This window comes from Bombina bombina, chromosome 3 (assembly GCF_027579735.1).
Source record: "Bombina bombina isolate aBomBom1 chromosome 3, aBomBom1.pri, whole genome shotgun sequence".
Lineage (NCBI taxonomy): Eukaryota > Metazoa > Chordata > Amphibia > Anura > Bombinatoridae > Bombina > Bombina bombina.
Window position 1 is genome coordinate 1288934978 of NC_069501.1, and position 24957 is coordinate 1288959934.

Sequence of the window (24957 nt, forward strand, 5' to 3'; positions counted from 1 at the left end):
TAGGTTTTATTTCACAGGTAAGTTTGTATTTAGTTAATAATTGTTAACTTTAATTTAGCTCTATTTTAATTTGTTAAAGTTAGGGGGTGTTAGGGTTTACATTAGGGTTTACTTAGGTTTAGGGGTTAATAGTTTAATTTAGGTTGTTGCGATTTTGGGGGGCTGGCGGTTTAGGGGTTAATAACTTTATTTAGTGGCGACGATGTTGGGGAGCATCTAGCTCCCCTGTGCATTCCCTTTCTGACATAGCCCATCTCCTTACTGAAACCATAGCTCAAAACCCAAAAAGTGAAGTTTTGGTTTTTGGAGATTTTAACATTGATTGGCTGAATCCAAAAAATAATAGCTGTTGCTCTGTGTTTAAGTCTTTGCAGCTAACGCAATTAATCGCCTCCCCAACTCGCATAAACAACAAAAGCCATAATCACACCCTGCTCGATTGGATTCTCTCCACCTCTCCCGACCGAATCCAGGAGGCAGGTGTTCTCCCTAACAATTTCAGTGACCACTGCCTAGTGTACTGCGTGCGCAAAATAAAGGCAACTAAATCCTCTCCCAAGGTTAAAATCACCAGGTCCTTCAAAAATTGTAATATTCAATCATTTCTAATTGACATCAAGAACCTCCCCTGGCACAGATTAAACCCTAATCCCAGATCTAGACTCTGCAGTTGAATTCTTTCAGTCTGAACTCCTACAAGTTTGGAATTTACATGCGTAAGGTGAGAGTAAAAGGAGCACACTTGAATTGGATCACAGCTGACCTCATTCAAATGTACCAATTTCGGGATTCATTGTGGCCAAAGTTCAAGCATACCGGCTCTACACTGTGTGCAGAATTATTAGGCAAATGAGTATTTTGACCACATCATCCTCTTTATGCATGTTGTCTTACTCCAAGCTGTATAGGCTCGAAAACCTACTACCAATTAAGCATATTAGGTGATGTGCATCTGTGTAATGAGAAGGGGTGTGGTCTAATGACATCAACACCCTATATCAGGTGTGCATAATTATTAGGCAACTTCCTTTCCTTTGGCAAAATGGGTCAAAAGAAGGACTTGACAGGCTCAGAAAAGTCAAAAATAGTGAGATATCTTGCAGAGGGATGCAGCACTCTTAAAATTGAAAGCTTCTGAAGCGTGATCATCGAACAATCAAGCGTTCATTCAAAATAGTCAACAGGGTCGCAAGAAGCGTGTGGAAAAACCAAGGCGCAAAATAACTGCCCATGAACTGAGAAAAGTCAAGCGTGCAGCTGCCAAGATGTCACTTGCCACCAGTTTGGCCATATTTCAGAGCTGCAACATCACTGGAGTGCCCAAAAGCACAAGGTGTGCAATACTCAGAGATATGGCCAAGGTAAGAAAGGCTGAAAGACGACCACCACTGAACAAGACACACAAGCTGAAACGTCAAGACTGGGCCAAGAAATATCTCAAGACTGATTTTTCTAAGGTTTTATGGACTGATGAAATGAGAGTAAGTCTTGATGGGCCAGATGGATGGGCCCGTGGCTGGATTGGTAAAGGGCAGAGAGCTCCAGTCCGACTCCCGCCAGCAAGGTGGAGGTGGAGTACTGGTTTGGGCTGGTATCATCAAAGATGAGCTTGTGGGGCCTTTTCGGGTTGAGGATGGAGTCAAGCTCAATTCCCAGTCCTACTGCCAGTTTCTGGAAGACACCTTCTTCAAGCAGTTGTACAGGAAGAAGCCTGCATCCTTCAAGAAAAACATAATTTATGCTTACCTGATAAATTCCTTTCTCCTGTAGTGTAGTCAGTCCACGGGTCATCCATTACTTATGGAATATATCTCTTCCTAACAGGAAACTGCAAGAGAATTACCCAGCAGAGCTGCTATATAGCTCCTCCCCTCACATATCATACTCAGTCATTCGACCAAAGCAGACGAGAAAGGAGGAACCATAGGGTACAGTGGTGACTGGAGTTTAATTAAAATTTAGACCTGCCGTAAAAACAGGGCGGGCCGTGGACTGACTACACTACAGGAGAAAGGAATTTATCAGGTAAGCATAAATTATGTTTTCTCCTGTTAAGTGTAGTCAGTCCACGGGTCCTCCATTACTTATGGAATACCAATACCAAAGCTAAAGTACACGGATGAAGGGAGGGACAAGGCAGGAACATTAAACAGAAGGAACCACTGCCTGAAGTACCTTTCTCCCAAAAATAGCCTCCGACGAAGCAAAAGTGTCAAATTTGTAAAATATTGAAAAAGTGTGAAGCGAAGACCAAGTTGCAGCCTTGCAAATCTGTTCAACAGAGGCCTCATTTTTAAAGGCCCAGGTGGAAGCCACAGCTCTAGTAGAATGAGCTGTAATCCTTTCAGGAGGCTGCTGTCCAGCAGTCTCATAGGCTAAGCGTATTATGCTACGAAGCCAAAAAGAGAGAGAGGTAGCCGAAGCCTTTTGACCTCTCCTCTGTCCAGAGTAAACGACAAACAGGGAAGAAGTTTGACGAAAATCCTTAGTTGCCTGCAAATAGAATTTCAGGGCACGGACTACGTCCAGATTATGCAAAAGTCGTTCCTTCTTTGAAGAAGGGTTAGGACACAGAGATGGAACAACAATCTCTTGATTGATATTCCTGTTAGTAACTACCTTGGGTAAGAACCCAGGTTTAGTACGCAGGACTACCTTGTCTGAATGAAAAATCAGATAAGGAGAATCACAATGTAAGGCAGATAACTCAGAGACTCTTCGAGCCGAGGAAATAGCCATCAAAAACAGAACTTTCAAGATAACAGCTTGATATCAATGGAATGAAGGGGTTCAAATGGAACGCCTTGAAGAACATTAAGAACTAAGTTTAAGCTCCACGGCGGAGCAACAGACTTAAACACAGGCTTAATCCTAGTTAAGGCCTGACAGAAAGCCTGAACGTCTGGAACTTCAGCCAGACGTTTGTGTAGAAGAATAGACAGAGCAGAAATCTGTCCCTTTAAAGAACTAGTAGATAAGCCCTTTTCTAAACCCTCTTGTAGAAACAGAATTTATGTTTACCTGATAAATTACTTTCTCCAACGGTGTGTCCAGTCCACGGCGTCATCCTTACTTGTGGGATATTCTCTTCCCCAACAGGAAATGGCAAAGAGCCCAGCAAAGCTGGTCACATGATCCCTCCTAGGCTCCGCCTTCCCCAGTCATTCGACCGACGTAAAGGAGGAATATTTGCATAGGAGAAATCATATGATACCGTGGTGACTGTAGTTAGAGAAAATAAATCATCAGACCTGATTAAAAAACCAGGGCGGGCCGTGGACCGGACACACCGTTGGAGAAAGTAATTTATCAGGTAAACATAAATTCTGTTTTCTCCAACATAGGTGTGTCCGGTCCACGGCGTCATCCTTACTTGTGGGAACCAATACCAAAGCTTTAGGACACGGATGATGGGAGGGAGCAAATCAGGTCACCTAGATGGAAGGCACCACGGCTTGCAAAACCTTTCTCCCAAAAATAGCCTCAGAAGAAGCAAAAGTATCAAATTTGTAAAATTTGGTAAAAGTGTGCAGTGAAGACCAAGTCGCTGCCTTACATATCTGATCAACAGAAGCCTCGTTCTTGAAGGCCCATGTGGAAGCCACGGCCCTAGTGGAATGAGCTGTGATTCTTTCAGGAGGCTGCCGTCCGGCAGTCTCATAAGCCAATCTGATGATGCTTTTAAGCCAAAAAGAGAGAGAGGTAGAAGTTGCTTTTTGACCTCTCCTTTTACCAGAATAAACAACAAACAAGGAAGATGTTTGTCTGAAATCCTTTGTAGCCTCTAAATAGAATTTTAGAGCACGAACTACATCCAAATTGTGCAACAAACGTTCCTTCTTTGAAACTGGATTCGGACACAAAGAAGGCACGACTATCTCCTGGTTAATATTTTTGTTAGAAACAACTTTCGAAAGAAAACCAGGTTTAGTACGCAAAACCACCTTATCTGCATGGAACACCAGATAAGGAGGAGAACACTGCAGAGCAGATAACTCTGAAACTCTTCTAGCAGAAGAAATTGCAACCAAAAACAAAACTTTCCAAGATAATAACTTGATATCAACGGAATGTAGGGGTTCAAACGGAACCCCCTGAAGAACTGAAAGAACTAAATTGAGACTCCAAGGAGGAGTCAAAGGTTTGTAAACAGGCTTGATTCTAACCAGAGCCTGAACAAAAGCTTGAACATCTGGCACAGCCGCCAGCTTTTTGTGAAGTAAAACAGATAAAGCAGAAATCTGTCCCTTCAAAGAACTTGCAGATAATCCTTTCTCCAAACCTTCTTGAAGAAAGGATAGAATCTTAGGAATTTTTATCTTGTTCCATGGGAATCCTTTAGATTCACACCAACAGATATATTTTTTCCATATTTTATGGTAGATTTTTCTAGTTACAGGCTTTCTGGCCTGAACAAGAGTATCAATGACAGAATCTGAGAACCCTCGCTTTGATAAAATCAAGCGTTCAATCTCCAAGCAGTCAGTTGGAGTGAGGCCAGATTCGGATGTTCGAACGGACCTTGAACAAGAAGGTCCTGTCTCAAAGGTAGCTTCCATGGTGGAGCCGATGACATATTCACCAGATCTGCATACCAAGTCCTGCGTGGCCACGCAGGAGCTATCAAGATCACCGATACCCTCTCCTGTTTGATCCTGGCTACCAGCCTGGGAATGAGAGGAAACGGTGGGAACACATAAGCTAGGTTGAAGCTCCAAGGTGCTACTAGTGCATCCACTAGAGTCGCCTTGGGATCCCTGGATCTGGACCCGTAGCAAGGAACCTTGAAGTTCTGACGAGACGCCATCAGATCCATGTCTGGAATGCCCCACAATTGAATTATTTGGGCAAAGACTTCCGGATGGAGTTCCCACTCCCCCGGATGAAATGTCTGACGACTCAGAAAATCCGCTTCCCAATTTTCCACTCCTGGGATGTGGATTGCAGACAAGTGGCAGGAGTGAGTCTCCGCCCATTGAATTATTTTGGTCACTTCTTCCATCGCCAGGGAACTCCTTGTTCCCCCCTGATGGTTGATATACGCAACAGTCGTCATGTTGTCTGATTGAAACCGTATGAATCTGGCCTTTGCTATCTGAGGCCAAGCCTTAGCATTGAATATCGCTCTCAGTTCCAGAATATTTATCGGGAGAAGAGATTCTTCCCGAGACCAAAGACCCTGAGCTTTCAGGGGTTCCCAGACCGCGCCCCAGCCCACCAGACTGGCGTCGGTCGTGACAATGACCCACTCTGGTCTGCGGAAGCTCATCCCTTGTGACAGGTTGTCCAGGGTCAGCCACCAACGGAGTGAATCTCTGGTCGTCTGATCTACTTGTATCGTCGGAGACAAGTCTGTATAATCCCCATTCCACTGACTGAGCATGCACAGTTGTAATGGTCTTAGATGAATTCGCGCAAAAGGAACTATGTCCATTGCCGCGACCATCAAACCTATTACTTCCATGCACTGCGCTATGGAAGGAAGAAGAACAGAATGAAGTATTTGACAAGAGCTTAGAAGTTTTGATTTTCTGGCCTCTGTCAGAAAAATCCTCATTTCTAAGGAGTCTATTATTGTTCCCAAGAAGGGAACTCTTGTTGACGGAGATAGAGAACTTTTTTCTACGTTCACTTTCCACCCGTGAGATCTGAGAAAGGCCAGGACAATGTCCGTATGAGCCTTTGCTTGTGGTAGAGACGACGCTTGAATCAGTATGTCGTCCAAGTAAGGTACTACTGCAATGCCCCTTGGTCTTAGCACCGCTAGAAGGGACCCTAGTACCTTTGTGAAAATTCTTGGAGCATTGGCTAATCCGAATGGAAGTGCCACAAACTGGTAATGCTTGTCCAGAAAGGCGAACCTTAGGAACCGATGATGTTCCTTGTGGATAGGAATATGTAGATACGCATCCTTTAAATCCACCGTGGTCATGAATTGACCTTCCTGGATGGTAGGAAGAATTGTCCGAATGGTTTCCATTTTGAACGATGGAACCTTGAGAAATTTGTTTAGGATCTTGAGATCTAAGATTGGTCTGAATGTTCCCTCTTTTTTGGGAACTATGAACAGATTGGAGTAGAATCCCATCCCTTGTTCTCCTAATGGAACCGGATGAATCACTCCCATTTTTAACAGGTCTTCTACACAATGTAAGAATGCCTGTCTTTTTATGTGGTCTGAAGACAATTGAGACCTGTGGAACCTCCCCCTTGGGGGTAGCTCCTTGAATTCCAGAAGATAACCTTGGGAGACTATTTCTAGCGCCCAAGGATCCAGAACATCTCTTGCCCAAGCCTGAGCGAAGAGAGAAAGTCTGCCCCCCACCAGATCCGGTCCCGGATCGGGGGCCAACATCTCATGCTGTCTTGGTAGCAGTGGCAGGTTTCTTAGCCTGCTTACCTTTGTTCCAGCCTTGCATTGGCCTCCAGGCTGGCTTGGTTTGAGAAGTATTACCCTCTTGCTTAGAGGATGTAGCACTTGAGGCTGGTCCGTTTCTGCGAAAGGGACGAAAATTAGGTTTATTTTTAGCCTTAAAAGACCTATCCTGAGGAAGGGCGTGGCCCTTACCCCCAGTGATATCTGAAATAATCTCTTTCAAGTCAGGGCCAAACAGCATTTTCCCTTTGAAAGGTATGTTAAGCAATTTGTTCTTGGAAGACGCATCCGCTGACCAAGATTTTAGCCAAAGCGCTCTGCGCGCCACAATAGCAAACCCTGAATTTTTCGCCGCTAATCTAGCTAATTGCAAAGTGGCGTCTAAAGTAAAAGAGTTAGCCAATTTAAGAGCGTGAACTCTGTCCATAATCTCCTCATAAGAAGAATCTTTATCGAGCGACTTTTCTAGTTCATCGAACCAGAAACACGCTGCTGTAGTGACAGGAACAATGCATGAAATTGGTTGTAGAATGTAACCTTGCTGAACAAACATCTTTTTAAGCAAACCCTCTAATTTTTTATCCATAGGATCTTTAAAAGCACAACTATCTTCTATAGGGATAGTAGTGCGTTTGTTTAGAGTAGAAACCGCCCCCTCGACCTTGGGGACTGTCTGCCATAAGTCCTTTCTGGGGTCGACCATAGGAAACAATTTCTTAAATATAGGGGGAGGGACAAAAGGTATGCCGGGCCTTTCCCATTCTTTGTTTACAATGTCCGCCACCCGCTTGGGTATAGGAAAAGCTTCGGGGGGCCCCGGGACCTCTAGGAACTTGTCCATCTTACATAATTTCTCTGGAATGACCAAATGGTCACAATCATCCAGAGTAGACAACACCTCCTTAAGCAGAGCGCGGAGATGTTCCAATTTAAATTTGAATGTAATCACATCAGGTTCAGCTTGTTGAGAAATTTTCCCTGAATCTGAAATTTCTCCCTCAGACAAAACCTCCCTGGCCCCCTCAGACTGGTGTAGGGGCATGTCAGAACCATTATCATCAGCGTCCTCATGCTCTTCAGTATTTTCTAAAACAGAGCAGTCGCGCTTTCGCTGATAAGTGGGCATTTTGGCTAAAATGTTTTTGATAGAATTATCCATTACAGCCGTTAATTGTTGCATAGTAAGGAGTATTGGCGCACTAGATGTACTAGGGGCCTCCTGTGTGGGCAAGACTGGCGTAGACGAAGGAGGGGATGATGCAGTACCATGCTTACTCCCCTCACTTGAGGAATCATCTTGGGCATCATTTTCTCTAAATTGTTTGTCACATACATCACATCTATTTAAATGAGAAGGAACCTTGGCTTCCTCACATACAGAACATAGTCTATCTGATAGTTCAGACATGTTAAACAGGCATAAACTTGATAACAAAGTACAAAAAACGTTTTAAAATAAAACCGTTACTGTCACTTTAAATTTTAAACTGAACACACTTTATTACTGAATATGTGAAAGAGTATGAAGGAATTGTTCAAAATTCACCAAAATTTCACCACAGTGTCTTAAAGCCTTAAAAGTATTGCACACCGGAGCCGTTTTTATATTTAACCCCTATACAGTCCCTGGTATCTGCTTTGCTGAGACCCAACCAAGCCCAGAGGGGAATACGATACCAAATGACGCCTTCAGTAAGCTTTTTCTATGTATCTGAGCTCCTCACACATGCATCTGCATGCCTTGCTTCCCAAAAACAACTGCGCATTAGTGGCGCGAAATGAGGCTCTGCCTATGATTAGAGAAGGCCCCCAGTGAAAAAGGTGTCCAATACAGTGCCTGCCGTTTCTTTAACATAATTCCCAAGAATAAAATAACTCCTCAAAGCTATAAACTATTAAAAATGCTTATAAATCAATCGTTTTAGCCCAGAAAAATGTCTACCAGTCTTTAAAGCCCTTGTGAAGCCCTTTATTCTTATTTAATAAAAATGGCTTACCGGATCCCATAGGGAAAATGACAGCTTCCAGCATTACCAAGTCTTGTTAGAAATGTGTCATACCTCAAGCAGCAAAAGTCTGCTCACTGTTTCCCCCAACTGAAGTTAATTCCTCTCAACAGTCCTGTGTGGAAACAGCCATCGATTTTAGTAACGGTTGCTAAAATCATTTTCCTCTTACAAACAGAAATCTTCATCTCTTTTCTGTTTCAGAGTAAATAGTACATACCAGCACTATTTTAAAATAACAAACTCTTGATTGAAGAATAAAAACTACATTTAAACACCAAAAAACTCTAAGCCATCTCCGTGGAGATGTTGCCTGTGCAACGGCAAAGAGAATGACTGGGGAAGGCGGAGCCTAGGAGGGATCATGTGACCAGCTTTGCTGGGCTCTTTGCCATTTCCTGTTGGGGAAGAGAATATCCCACAAGTAAGGATGACGCCGTGGACCGGACACACCTATGTTGGAGAAAAGGACAATATCCTAGGAATCCTAACCTTACTCCATGAGTAACTCTTGGATTCGCACCAATGTAAATATTTACGCCATATCTTATGGTAAATTTTTCTGGTAACAGGCTTCCTAGCCTGTATTAAGGTATCAATAACCGACTCCGAGAAGCCACGCTTTGATAGAATCAAGCGTTCAATCTCCATGCAGTCAGCCTCAGAGAAATTAGATTTGGATGTTTGAAAGGACCCTGAATTAGAAGGTCCTGTCTCAGAGGCAGAGACCACGGTGGACAGGACGACATGTCCACTAGGTCTGCATACCAGGTCCTGCGTGGCCACGCAGGCGCTATCAGAATCACCGAAGCTCTCTCCTGTTTGATCTTGGCAATCAAACGAGGAAGCATCGGGAATGGTGGAAACACATAAGCCATGTTGAAGACCCAAGGGGCTGTCAGAGCATCTATCAGCACCGCTCCCGGGTCCCTGGACCTGGATCCGTAACAAGGAAGCTTGGCGTTCTGACGAGACGCCATGAGATCCAGATCTGGTTTGCCCCAACGACGAATCAGTTGAGCAAAGACCTCCGGATGAAGCTCCCACTCCCCCGGATGAAAAGTCTGGCGACTTAGAAAATCCGCCTCCCAGTTCTCCACGCCTGGGATGTAGATCGCTGACAGGTGGCAAGAGTGAGACTCTGCCCAGCGAATTATCTTTGAGACTTCCAACATCGCTAGGGAACTTCTGGTTCCCCCTTGATGGTTGATGTAAGCCACAGTCGTGATGTTGTCCGACTGAAATCTGATGAACCTCAGAGTTGCTAACTGAGGCCAAGCTAGGAGAGCATTGAATATTACTCTTAACTCCAGAATATTTATTGGGAGGAGTTTCTCCTCCTGAGTCCATAATCCCTGAGCTTTCAGGGAATTCCAGACTGCTCCCCAGCCTAGAAGGCTGGCGTCTGTTGTTACAATCGTCCAATCTGGCCTGCGAAAGGTCATCCCCTTGGACAGATGTGGCCGAGAAAGCCACCATAGAAGAGAATCTCTGGTCTCTTGGTCCAGATTTAGTAGGGGGGACAAATCTGTGTAATCCCCGTTCCACTGACTTAGCATGCACAATTGCAGCGGTCTGAGATGCAGGCGCGCAAATGGTACTATGTCCATTGCCGCTACCATTAAGCCGATTACTTCCATGCACTGAGCTACTGACGGGTGTGGAATGGAGTGAAAGACACGGCAAGCATTTAGAAGTTTTAATAACCTGGCCTCTGTCAGGTAAATTTTCATCTCTACAGAATCTATAAGAGTCCCTAGAAAGGGAACTCTTGTAAGTGGTAATAGAGAACTCTTTTCCACGTTCACCTTCCACCCATGCAACCTCAGAAATGCCAGAACTATCTCTGTATGAGACTTGGCAGTTTGAAAACTTGACGCTTGTATCAGAATGTCGTCTAGGTACGGAGTCACCGCTATGCCTCGCGGTCTTAGTACCGCCAGAAGTGATCCTAGAATTTTTGTAAAGATTCTTGGAGCCGTAGCTAATCCGAAGGGAAGAGCTACAAACTGGTAATGCCTGTCTAGGAAGGCAAATCTCAGATACCGGTAATGGTCCTTGTGAATCGGTGTGTGAAGGTAGGCATCCTTTAGATCCACTGTGGTCATGTACTGACCCTCTTGGATCATGGGAAGGATGGTTCGAATAGTTTCCATTTTGAATGATGGAACTCTTAGAAATTTGTTTAGGATTTTTAAGTCCAAGATTGGCCTGAAGGTTCCCTCTTTCTTGGGAACCACAAATAGGTTTGAATAGAATCCCTGCCCGTGTTCCGTCCGCGGAACTGGGTGGATTACCCCCATTAGCAAGAGGTCTTGTACACAGCGTAGAAACACCTCTTTCTTTATTTGGTTTGCTGATAACCTTGAAAGATGAAATCTCCCCCGTGGAGGAGAAGTTTTGAAGTCCAGGAGATATCCCTGAGATATGATCTCCAACGCCCAGGGATCCTGGACATCTCTTGCCCAAGCCTGGGAGAAGAGAGAAAGTCTGCCCCCCACTAGATCCGTTTCCGGATAGGGGGCCCTCTCTTCATGCTGTTTTGGGGGCAGCAGCTGGTTTCTTGGCCTGCTTGCCCCTGTTCCAGGACTGGTTAACTTTCCAGCCCCGTCTGTAACGAGCAACAGCTCCTTCCTGTTTTGGAGCGGAGGAAGTTGATGCTGCTCCTGCCTTGAAGTTACGAAAGGCACGAAAATTAGACTGTTTGGCCTTTGATTTGGCCCTGTCCTGAGGTAGAGCATGGCCCTTACCTCCCGTAATGTCAGCAATAATTTCTTTCAAGCCGGGCCCGAATAAGGTCTGCCCTTTGAAAGGAATATTAAGCAATTTAGATTTAGAAGTCACGTCAGCTGACCAGGATTTAAGCCATAGCGCTCTGCGCGCTTGGATGGCGAATCCGGAGTTCTTAGCCGTAAGTTTGGTTAAATGCACAACGGCATCAGAAACAAATGCGTTAGCTAGCTTAAGTGTCTTAAGCTTGTTGATTATTTCATCCAATGGAGCTGAGCGAATGGCCTCTTCCAGAGACTCAAACCAGAATGCTGCCGCAGCAGTGACAGGCGCAATGCATGCGAGGGGCTGTAAAATAAAACCTTGTTGAACAAACATTTCCTTAAGGTAACCCTCTAATTTTTTATCCATTGGATCTGAAAAGGCACAACTATCCTCCACCGGGATAGTGGTACGCTTAGCTAAAGTAGAAACTGCTCCCTCCACCTTAGGGACCGTCTGCCATAAGTCTCGTGTGGTGGCGTCAATAGGAAACATTTTCCTAAATATGGGAGGAGGGGTAAAAGGCACACCCGGTCTATCCCACTCCTTGCTAATAATCTCTGTAAGCCTTTTTGGTATAGGAAATACGTCAGTACACACCGGTACCGCATAGTATCTATCCAACCTACATAATTTCTCTGGAATTGCAACCGTGTTACAATCATTCAGAGCCGCTAATACCTCCCCTAGCAATGTGCGGAGGTTCTCTAGCTTAAATTTAAAATTGGAAATCTCTGAATCCAGTCTCCCTGGATCAGATCCGTCACCCACAGAATGAAGCTCTCCGTCCTCACGTTCTGCAAACTGTGACGCAGTATCTGACATGGCTCTCATCTCATCCGCGCGCTCTTTCCTTAACCCAGAGCTATCGCGCTTGCCTCTTAATTCTGGCAACTTAGATAATACTTCTGTCATAACAGTAGCCATGTCTTGCAAAGTGATTTGTAAGGGCCTCCCTGATGTACTTGGCGCCACAAAATCACGCACCTCCTGAGCGGGAGGCGAAGGTACTGACACGTGAGGAGAGTTAGTCGGCATAACTTCCCCCTCGTTGTCTGGTGATAATTTCTTTACATGTAAAGATTGACTTTTATTTAAAGTAGCATCAATGCAATTAGTACACAAATTTCTATTGGGCTCCACATTGGCCTTTAAACATAGTGAACAAAGAGATTCATCTGAGTCAGACATGTTTAAACAAACTAGCAATGAGACTAGCAAACTTGGAAATACTTTTCAAAATTAATTTACAAGCAATATAAAAAACGTTACTGTGCCTTTAAGAAGCACAGAAAAACTGACACAGTTGAAATAACAATGACCAAAATAGTTATAGCAACCAAATTTTCACAGTAAATGTATTAAGTTAGCAAAGGATTGCACCCACCAGCAAATGGATGATTAACCCCTTAGTACCCAAAAACGGATAACAATTATATAATTAACGTTTTTCTCACAGTCAAATACACTGTCACAGGACTGCTGTGCCTGATTACCTCCCTCAAAATGGATTTTGAAGACCCCTGAGCTCTCTAGAGACGATCTAGATCATGGAGGATGAAGTAGACAGATTGTGACTGAATTTTTACTGCGCAAAAAAGCGCTAAAATAGGCCCCTCCCACTCATATTACAACAGTGGGGAAGCTCAGAAACTGTTTCTATGCAGAAAACAAAAATGGCCATGTGGTAAAAATCATGCCCTAATAAGTTTTATCACCAAGTACCTCACAAAAACGATTAACAAGCCAGTAAACGTTTTAAACATACATTTGAAAGTTATGTATTATTATTAATAAGCCTGCTACCAGTCGTTTTTACTGCAGTTAAGGCTCATACATTATTTCAGTATTAACAGTATTTTCAGAGTCAATTCCATTCCTTAGAAAAATATATTCAGTGTACACACACACACACACACACACACACACATCAGCCTGATACCAGTCGCTATCACTGCATTTAAGGCTGAACTTACTTTACAATGGTATCAGCAGTATTTTCTCAGTCAATTCCATTCCTCAGAAAATAAATTACTGCACATACCTCATTTGTTGCAGGGGAGCCCTGCATGCTATTCCCCTTCTCACTCCTCAGATGAGAAACAGCCAGTGGATCTTAGTTACGTCTGCTAAGACCATAGAAAAAAACCCAGGCAGATTCTTCTTCTAATGCTGCCTGAGAATAAACAGCACACTCCGGTGCCATTTAAAAATAACAAACTTTTGATTGTAGAAATAAACTAAGTTAAAAAACACCACAGATCTCTCACAGCTTCCTTTTTAGTTAGGCTGCAAGAGAATGACTGAGTATGATATGTGAGGGGAGGAGCTATATAGCAGCTCTGCTGGGTAATTCTCTTGCAGTTTCCTGTTAGGAAGAGATATATTCCATAAGTAATGGATGACCCGTGGACTGACTACACTTAACAGGAGAAAACATGATTTTCATGCAGGACAATGCTCCATCACACGCGTCCAAGTACTCCACAGCGTGGCTGGCAAGAAAGGATATAAAAGAAGAAAATCTAATGACATGGCCTCCTTGTTCACCTGATCTGAACCCCATTGAGAACCTGTGGTCCATCATCAAATGTGAGATTTACAAGGAGGGAAAACAGTACACCTCTCTGAACAGTGTCTGGGAGGCTGTGGTTGCTGCTGCACGCAATGTTGATGGTGAACAGATCAAAACACTGACAGAATCCATGGATGTTCAATAATAAAATTAATCCTCAAAAATACAACTTGCCTAATAATTCTGCACTCCCTGTATGAACGATCACTGTGTATATAGACAATGGCGAAATATATGCACTAAACAAACAAAATTGGCCAAGGCCCAATATTTCTGTGAAAATCTGAACAATAACATATCAAACCCTAGAAAGTTTTGGAAACTCATAAATAACTTACAAACTCCACCAATCCACTCCCAACCCTCCACTGTCAATGTGGACGACCAAACCCTGCAACTCCCCTTAGAAGTAGCAAATGCATTTAACAATTATTTTGTCAGATGCTCCACCACCCTGATTGACAAACTAATAAATAACACGCATTCTGAAGCTACAAATGTGGATCAGGCACCACAAAATCAGGAAAGACCCAATATAGAGAAGTTCAATTTTAGACCTGTACCCATCAATGTCATTAAGAAACACCTTAATAACCTAAAAATGAAAAAACAGTCTGGACCTGATAAAATCCCAGCAATGCTGTTGAAGCTTAGTGAGCCAGCAATTGCTAAACCTGTCACAACCCTAATTAACGAATCCTTGGTGTCTGGATACATACCCAAACTTTGGAAGACTGGAAGAGTAGTGCCTATCCATAAAAGTGGGGAGATAACCTTGGTTTCTAACTATCCCCCAATATCATTGCTCCCAGTATTGTCAAAAATCTTAGAAAAATGCGTCCATACGCAATTATGTGAATATTACCAACAATCTAACTATCTGACCCCTGATCAGGTTTTTGTACAAATCACTCCACTACAACTGCCCTCCTAAAAGTTTGCAACGATATCCAAACTAGAATGAAACAAGGAGACCTAACTGGAGCTATTTTCTTTGATTTTGCAAAGGCCTTTGACACAGTAGACCACGACTTACTACTGCTCAAATTAAAAAATTCAGGTATTAGTGATCGTCCGCTAACCTGGTTTCGATCATATGTATCAGATCAATCACAATATGTCTCCATTTCTGACAGCGACTCCCTTCCTCTCCCAGTCACGTGTGGTGTTCCCCAAGGTTCCATTCTCGGCCCCCTACTATTCACATTATTTATAAATGATCTGCCTAATGTTTGCAAATCCTCAACTGTACACATGTACGCAGACGACACAGTAATCTATGCAAACAATTCCGATCTGCCGCAGCTTGAACCAGTGTTCCAAGACCAGTTCACAGAGGTAGAAAAGTGGATCTCAAAAAACTAAATCTTCCTAAACACTGACAAAACTGTCACAATGATCTTTGGAACGAGACCTAAACTACACAAACTACAAAATTCCCATCTATGCATCAAAACAAAATCAAATTGCACACTGACCGCAGTCCACTCTTTTAAATACTTGGGTATGTTGTTAGACCCCAATTTATCTTTTGGCCTCCATATAGAAAAACTGGCATCTAAACTTTATCCAAAACTAGGTGCCCTGTACAGAAGCAAATCCTGCCTCAGCCCTACAGTAAAGGAAAAGATTGTACAGCAAATGCTGATGCCTATCATGGATTATGGGGATGTAGAATATGCACCTGCTCCGCAAACTCACCTTAATAAACTTAATACATTGTATAACTCGTTCTGCCGCATTGTGCTACAATGTAACTACAGGAGCCACCATTGTGACATGCTAAAAGAACTAAACTGGCTGTCGCTGGAATCCAGACGCACCCTCCATCTTTCCTGCCTTGTGTTTAAGAGCTTTTCTGGGAAGCTCCCACCCTACCTGAGCAGAATGCTCTCCCCTGCTATTCCCACCTCCTATAACCTCCGATCCAGTACCAGCACATTATTTAGTTTGCCTCAATACAAATAGAAAGCAACTCTATCCTCCTTTTCCTACAGAGCACCACAATTATGGAATGACCTCCCGCACACTTTCAAACCTTCCCCAAGCCTAATATCCTTTAAGAGATCCCTCTCTACATATCTCAAAACAGAATGCACCCGTCATGGTTGATTATATATTTCCTACCTGTTCTATGTTACATTTTTGTGCATATATCATGTATTATTATTGTTTTGTATTTTATTGTACCCATTGTATCAATGCAATGTTTTGTGGACCCAGGACATACTTGAAAACGAGAGAAATCTCAATGTATCTTTCCTGGTAAAATATTTTATAAATAAAAATATTTTATAAATAAATAAATTGGGGTTAATAACTTTAGTATAATGGCGGCCACATCGGGAGCGGCAGATTAGAAGTTAATAGTTTTATTTTGGTGACGGCGATATCAGGCAGATTAGGGGTGTTTAGACGTGGGGTTTATGTTAGGGTGTTAAGTTTAAACGTTATTTTTTTTCTTCCCATAGACATCAATGGGGCTGCATTACAGAGCTTTTTATTCCGCGATCGCAGGTGTTAGGTTTGTTTCTGACACCTTCTCCCCATTGATGTCTATGGGGAAAGCCTGCACGAGCACGTCAAAACAGCACTTGGATTGTGTGTGGTATGGAGCACAACGCAACCATATCGCATGCACAAGGCTGCTGTTTCAAAACTTGTAATGGCTACGCTATAGGGGGTTAAATAACACAACTTTAGTTGCGTTCGTTAAAAACCCTGTAGCACAGAAAACTCGTAATCTACCTGTCTGTAATTAGTGTTAGCCCTAACCTTATCAGTTGGGGTGGAGTTAAGAGTTTTCCATAAAATACACACTCACCCACAAAAGGAGACAACAAGGGGTCACAAACAGGGCCGAGCATGCACAATGACCATGCCCTGTCCAGAGGAGATGGGAGGTTAAGCTGACTGAACAGACAAGTCAGGATGATGGAGAAATAGGGGGTAACCTAAGAGGTTCTTATTACATTGAACACTAGTGAAGGATCCCACAATTTTGATAAGTATGAAACATATTTGAATTAATGAAGTAAATGAAGGACCCATGTGCTCTTTGTGCCTCACGACATCATGCAGCCATGATCACAACTCTGAGGCTGACAATGGCTTCCGCGTGAAGAGAAGAGTGCGCAAAACTGATAAGGCTTGAAGGAAGTTAACCCCAGTGCTGAAACAGCACCCCCCCCCCCCAATGTGCAAGGGCCGCTGTACGCTGAACTGGCCCAACATAGAAGCCCAATACCATGTCCCCTCCAGCGATAGTATAGAGAGCACACCCTACAGGCCGTCTCAACTAGTGATATAAAAAAAACCCACGATAAACCAGCTGTTGTATAAAAACAGTGAGACCCAAGAGAATGCTCCCTCCATCAACAGGGCCCAACAACTGAATAGAAAACGCTCCCTGCCTGCCGCTTAAGCGGAACCAAAAAAAGCACAATAAATGAGTAACGCTTAAGTAAAAAACAGCAGCGGTCCCAAAACAACATTATAAGGCACTTTAATAAAGCTGGTTTGCCCCTTGCTGAGAGTGCATTATGCCCGTACATATGCTGTATATGAAATGACTGTCTATTAACAGAAGTGTGTGCAATCTCTCCTGGCTAGAGTGTATCTACAAACAGCCTGTGGGCTAGGTGAGTGCACTGAACTTCCAGTAGAAAGCCCAACCAGGTAACAACAGAGGGTATTCGAGAGGAGTACAAAAAACAAACCAGGAGGAGGAAGCTAAGGACAGGTCCCTGCGACACCTGTGGAAGGAATGTGACTAAAATTCCATAGGGAAATATTGCATTACTACAGAGTACTCCTATAGCCCTGTATACATGGTTTGTCAATTGAAAGGGGTAACAAATCTCCCATAGGTCGGAGCACCCCTTTCCACATAGAATCTGGAGCAACTGAAATATTAACATTAAATAAATACAATCCACTAAATAAATCTTTGTCTCACTGTAAATAAAGATAAAAACTGTAAATGAATAACATAGAAACAATATGTCTGAGACATTAAGGCCAAAAACAGTGAAATAAGGTTGTCCCAGGTAAATAAACTGAGAAGACATACGCAGTAAATACCCCATAAATGTAAAGTTTCCATAACACTAGACTAAATATGAATAAAATGTCTAGGTAAAATAGTGGTATAGTCTAATAATAAAAACAACCACTTATTTAGCACTTTTCTCCGGGTTGGTGTGTAAGCTAAATGTGTCCCCTGGCTATGATGCACCTGAAATACTGAACCTGCTAATAGCCTGCGGGCTATGTTAGTGCATAAAGATTGCCTGAAATCCACCCACTCTACTGTGCTTACCAACTGCAGACAAGACTGATTCCAGTAGAGAGCCATCCAGCGCTGTGCAAGAAACAGCAGAGAATATATTAGTGGAACATGACTCAGCAGGATAAGGCTAAGGAACAGGTCCCCCACAACACCTGTGGAAGGCTTGTGACTAACTCCCATAGGGTGTAATTTTGTCACTGCCCAGTACTCCATACTCTATGTCGTAATAGAAGTGCTTTGAGGGGGAAAACCTGTCTAAAATCGGTCTAACAACCCATTTAATCAAAGTTGAACTCCAGGAGTAATGTCTTATGAAAGAAAGATCTATTATATATGGAGGGGAAGGATGCTTAGACTTTAGGTTTCTGTTTGCCCGGCTCTGTTTGGTAAGTGCTACAAGGGTGAGCCAAGATATCTATTTTTGTAATAGACATATATGTATATGTAGGCAGTGCAGGCTCCTCTATAGGAGCACATGAGCATGTGAACCCCCTGAACTCCAGCAAAAAAAAGAGAGAAAGAAATTTAAAAAAATTAACACATTTTTTTTAAACTTTCCTTTTTATTAGTTTAGCTTCGGTAGTAGTTAGTAGTAGTAGGATTAAACTAGTATTCAGTTTCACTAGTCTATTTCGGTAAGGACTTTAAGGGGTTGCTATCTAGTGCTTAGAAGATAATTAACACTCCAGAAGTCTAAGAAAACGCAAGGTACTGTTAGGATTTAGCATAAGCATTTAGTATGGCGTGGGGGTCAGATGGCACACTCAAACTTAGCAGATAGTGAATTTGTGAGAGAAAAAAAACATGAATCGGAAAAGACTATTTCCCTAGAGCCTTGCATGTATATACTCAGCGTTATTAGCTGAACATATTGCAATTAGGAGTGCTTATGTTTTAAGGTATCTAAATTTAATTTTTTATTTTGACAACCCTGGAATACGTCTATAACAGATTAGTAGCGGGTCTGTTCTGCTGGCCTGTGAGACAAGTTGTCTGCAGCCGTCTGTGCTGTGAGTTATTAGCTTATTATCACGATCAGCTGTTCTCTATACTACAGCATTCTGTTGTAAACCGCATTTGATTTATTTCTATTCCACTACCGGCAATTAAGTTAGACGCCCATGGTGGAATATAAATAAATCAAATGCGGTTTACAACTGAATGCTGTAGTACAGAGAACAGTGTCACAGCTTTCTCCACCAATCTCACAGCGTTTCTTGCCAGGGCCAAGCTATCTGGTGTAACCTAGCAACATCCATAACATTGAGGAGCATTCTCCTCACCTCATCCAATCAGTGACTAGAACCATCAGAACATTCGCAATGTTTCCGGTATATGTCAGAGTCGTCCAATCAACAGCTTAATGCTTGTGAGGTCCAGTGACAGTCTAAAGAACGTTTGCAAGGTTTCTAGAAGTCTAAGAAGTGTGCGGCACTTGTCAATCATCGTGAAGGAAAATGGTGACTTCAGCTTACTCTGCAGAAAACAACTTTACTATCTAAAGTGTCTCGTTTTTTTCAGATGTTTTGTTGTTGTAACTTGTTATATTCTAATGCCAGAAAAGTGAGGTAACTGACCTATAAACACTGTATTGTAACTGTTGTGTTTAACTCGCTAAGATTATAGCTATAATATATTATAATTAGACTTCATCCGCTTATAAATAACCACTCACATAGTAACGTGCTCTCTCACACTGGATCTGTTTATTCCATATGTTTCTTCTGTCTTCATTTCTGTCTTTTCATCTCCTCACTCTGCCCCTCTATTTACCTCTCTCTACACACCCTAATGATTGCCCCCTTTCCTTCGTTTGGCTCTGACCTGGAACTTGGAATTGACAGAGACTAGTAGGGTTAGAACTCAGTATGGAATAAATAAGTCTATAGATGACTATGGCTGAGACTAAGCATTCTTCCTGTCAAGATCCCCCTCTCTCTCCCCCCCCTCTCTCTCTCTCTCTCTCTCCCCTTTCTCTCTCTACCTCTCTTTTCCTCCTCTCTTTCCCTCTCTTTCCCCCTCTCTCCCTTGTATTGTGAACCCCCATTTGAATAACCCACGAGCCGCCACTGTATGTAGGTATTGTGCACTAGGCGTAGAGTGTAGTGCTACACTAGAGGCTCCGGCTGCTCACCTGTGACCAGGGCTATAATACAGCGGTGTCATATTTACCTTGTTCTCCTGCAGGAAGCGCAGTTTCACAGTCACATCCCCTCGCAGTTTCTCATACTTGCCGCGATGTATCTGGAAGTTTTGCTGGGCCAGCTCCATCCTGCACACTGTCGCCGTATCCCGGGGACCGAGACTGAGCTCCTCCAAGTCTGCTCGATAAGCATCATACTCCAGCCTGGGGAAGGAAGGAAAGTGTTTATACAGACTGAGAAAACCTCATATTAACACATCACAGGATGTATTACTCACACAGCAGAGCATGCTTTACTGATAAACCGTAGTGTATCATACAGAAAGCACGTCATACTCACACACCGTGCTGTATCATACTCATACAGAAAGCATGTCATACTCACACACCGTGCTGTATCATACTCATACAGAAAGCATGTCATACTCACACACCGTGCTGTATCATACTCATACAGAAAGCACGTCATACTCTCACACTGTGCTGTATCATACTCACACACCGTTCTGTATCATACTCATACAGAAAGCATGTCATACTCACACACTGTGCTGTATCATACTCACACACCGTTCTGTATCATACTCATACAGAAAGCACGTCATACTCACACACCGTGCTGTATCATACTCATACAGAAAGCACGTCATACTCTCACACCGTGCTGTATCATACTCATACAGAAAGCATGTCATACTCACACACCGTGCTGTATCATACGCATACAGAAAGCACGTCATACTCACACACCGTGCTGTATCATACTCATACAGAAAGCACGTCATACTCTCACACCGTGCTGTATCATACTCATACAGAAAGCATGTCATACTCACACACCGTGCTGTATCATACGCATACAGAAAGCACGTCATACTCACACACCGTGCTGTATCATACTCATACAGAAAGCACGTCATACTCACACACTGTGCTGTATCATACTCATACAGAAAGCATGTCATACTTACACACCGTGCTGTATCATACTCATACAGAAAGCACGTCATACTCACACACCGTGCTGTATCATACTCATACAGAAAGCACGTCATACTCACACACCGTGCTGTATCATACTCATACAGAAAGCACGTCATACTCACACACCGTGCTGTATCATACTCATACAGAAAGCACGTCATACTCACACACTGTGCTGTATCATACTCATACAGAAAGCATGTCATACTCACACACCGTGCTGTATCATACTCATACAGAAAGCACGTCATACTCACACACCGTGCTGTATCATACTCATACAGAAAGCACGTCATACTCTCACACCGTGCTGTATCATACTCATACAGAAAGCACGTCATACTCTCACACCGTGCTGTATCATACTCATACAGAAAGCATGTCATACTCACACACCGTGCTGTATCATACTCATACAGAAAGCACGTCATACTCTCACACCGTGCTGTATCATACTCACACACCGTGCTGTATCATACTCATACAGAAAGCATGTCATACTCACACACCGTGCTGTATCATACTCATACAGAAAGCACGTCATACTCTCACACCGTGCTGTATCATACTCATACAGAAAGCACGTCATACTCTCACACCGTGCTGTATCATACTCACACACCGTGCTGTATCATACTCATACAGAAAGCATGTCATACTCACACACCGTGCTGTATCATACTCATACAGAAAGCACGTCATACTCTCACACCGTGCTGTATCATACTCATACAGAAAGCATGTCATACTCACACACCGTGCTGTATCATACTCATACAGAAAGCACGTCATACTCACACACCGTGCTGTATCATACTCATACAGAAAGCACGTCATACTCACACACCGTGCTGTATCATACTCATACAGAAAGCACGTCATACTCACACACCGTGCTGTATCATACTCATACAGAAAGCACGTCATACTCACACACTGTGCTGTATCATACTCATACAGAAAGCATGTCATACTCACACACCGTGCTGTATCATACTCATACAGAAAGCACGTCATACTCACACACCGTGCTGTATCATACTCATACAGAAAGCACGTCATACTCACACACCGTGCTGTATCATACTCACACAGAAAGCACGTCATACTCACACACCGTGCTGTATCATACTCATACAGAAAGCATGTCATACTCACACACTGTGCTGTATCATACTCATACAGAAAGCATGTCATACTCACACACCGTGCTGTATCATACTCATACAGAAAGCACGTCATACTCACACACCGTGCTGTATCATACTCATACAGAAAGCACGTCATACTCTCAAACCGTGCTGTATCATACTCATACAGAAAGCACGTCATACTCTCACACCGTGCTGTATCATACTCATACAGAAAGCATGTCATACTCACACACCGTGCTGTATCACACTCATACAGAAAGCACGTCATACTCTCACACCGTGCTGTATCATACTCACACACCGTGCTGTATCATACTCATACAGAAAGCATGTCATACTCACACACCGTGCTGTATCATACTCATACAGAAAGCATGTCATACTCACACACCGTGCTGTATCATACTCATACAGAAAGCACGTCATACTCACACACCGTGCTGTATCATACTCATACAGAAAGCATGTCATACTCACACACTGTGCTGTATCATACTCATACAGAAAGCATGTCATACTCACACACTGTGCTGTGTCATACTCACATACCGTGCTGTGTCATACTCACATACCGTGCTGTGTCATACTCACACACAGTGCTGTGTCATACTCACACACAGTGCTGTGTCATACTCACACACAGTGCTGTGTCATACTCACACACAGTGCTGTGTCATACTCTCACACCGTGCTGTGTCATACTCTCACACCGTGCTGTGTCATACTCTCACACCGTGCTGTGTCATACTCTCACACCGTGCTGTGTCATACTCTCACACCATGCTGTGTCATACTCTCACACCGTGCTGTGTCATACTCACACCCCGTGCTGTGTCATACTCACACCCCGTGCTGTGTCATACTCTCACATGTGCTGTGTCATACTCTCACACCGTGCTGTGTCATACTCACACCCCGTGCTGTGTCATACTCACACCCCGTGCTGTGTCATACTCTCACATGTGCTGTGTCATACTCACATACCGTGCTGTGTCATACTCTCACACCGTGCTGTGTCATACTCTCACACCGTGCTGTGTCATACTCTCACACCGTGCTGTGTCATACTCACACCCCGTGCTGTGTCATACTCACACCCCGTGCTGTGTCATACTCTCACATGTGCTGTGTCATACTCACATACCGTGCTGTGTAATACTCACATATCGTGCTGTGTCATACTCCCCTACCGTGCTGTGTCATACTCGCCTACCGTGCTGTGTCATACTCGCACACCGTGCTGTGTCATACTCGCAGACCGTGCTGTATCATACTCACACACCGTGCTGTATCATACTCATACAGAAAGCATGTCATACTCTTACACCGTGATGTATCATACTCATAAACCGTAGGGTATCATACTCACACACCGTGCTGTATCATACTCACACACCGTGCTGTGTCATACTCACACACCGTGCTGTGTAATACTCACATACCGTGCTGTGTAATACTCACATATCGTGCTGTGTCATACTCGCCTACCGTGCTGTGTCATACTCGCCTACCGTGCTGTGTCATACTCGCACACCGTGCTGTATCATACTCACACACCGTGCTGTATCATACTCATACAGAAAGCATGTCATACTCTCACACCGTGATGTATCATACTCATAAACCGTAGGGTATCATACTCACACACCGTGCTGTGTCATACTCACACACCGTGCTGTGTCATACTCACACCGTGCTGTGTCATACACTGTGCTGTGTCATACTCGCACACCGTGCTGTGTCATACTCACTTACTGTGCTGTGTCATACTCGCATACCGTGCTGTGTCATACTCGCACACCGTGCTGTGTCATACTCGCACACCGTGCTGTGTAATACTCACATACCGTGCTGTGTAATACTCACATATCGTGCTGTGTCATACTCGCCTACCGTGCTGTGTCATACTCGCCTACCGTGCTGTGTCATACTCGCACACCGTGCTGTATCATACTCACACACCGTGCTGTATCATACTCATACAGAAAGCATGTCATACTCTCACACCGTGATGTATCATACTCATAAACCGTAGGGTATCATACTCACATACCGTGCTGTGTCATACTCGCACACCGTGCTGTGTCATACTCACTTACTGTGCTGTGTCATACTCGCATACCGTGCTGTGTCATACTCGCACACCGTGCTGTGTCATACTCGCACACCGTGCTGTGTCATACTCGCACACCGTGCTGTGTCATACTCGCACACCGTGATGTGTCATACTCGCACACCGTGCTGTGTCATACTCGCACACCGTGCTGTGTCATACTCGCACACCGTGCTGTGTCATACTCGCACACCGTGCTGTGTCATACTCGCACACCGTGCTGTGTCATACTCACTTACTGTGCTGTGTCATAATCGCATACCGTGCTGTGTCATACTCGCACACCGTGCTGTGTCATACTCGCACACCGTGCTGTGTCATACTCGCACACCGTGCTGTGTCATACTCGCACACCGTGCTGTGTCATACTCGCACACCGTGCTGTGTCATACTCGCACACCGTGCTGTGTCATACTCGCACACCGTGCTGTGTCATACTCGCACACCGTGCTGTGTCATACTCGCACACCGTGATGTGTCATACTCGTACACCGTGATGTGTCATACTCCCACACCGTGCTGTGTCATACTCCCACACCGTGC

The 24957-nt window shown here is 43.8% G+C and overlaps 1 protein-coding gene across 1 annotated transcript in view; it reads right to left on the bottom strand.

Annotated features, from left to right (window-relative positions):
* ARFIP2 (ADP ribosylation factor interacting protein 2) overlaps positions 1-24957 on the bottom strand; it is a 460071-nt gene that overhangs the window by 82932 nt on the left and 352182 nt on the right. Inside the window, exon 7 of the mRNA XM_053705691.1 lies at positions 20155-20367. Coding sequence (XP_053561666.1) covers positions 20155-20367 — 213 coding nt within the window. The remainder of the gene's footprint in view (positions 1-20154; positions 20368-24957) is intronic.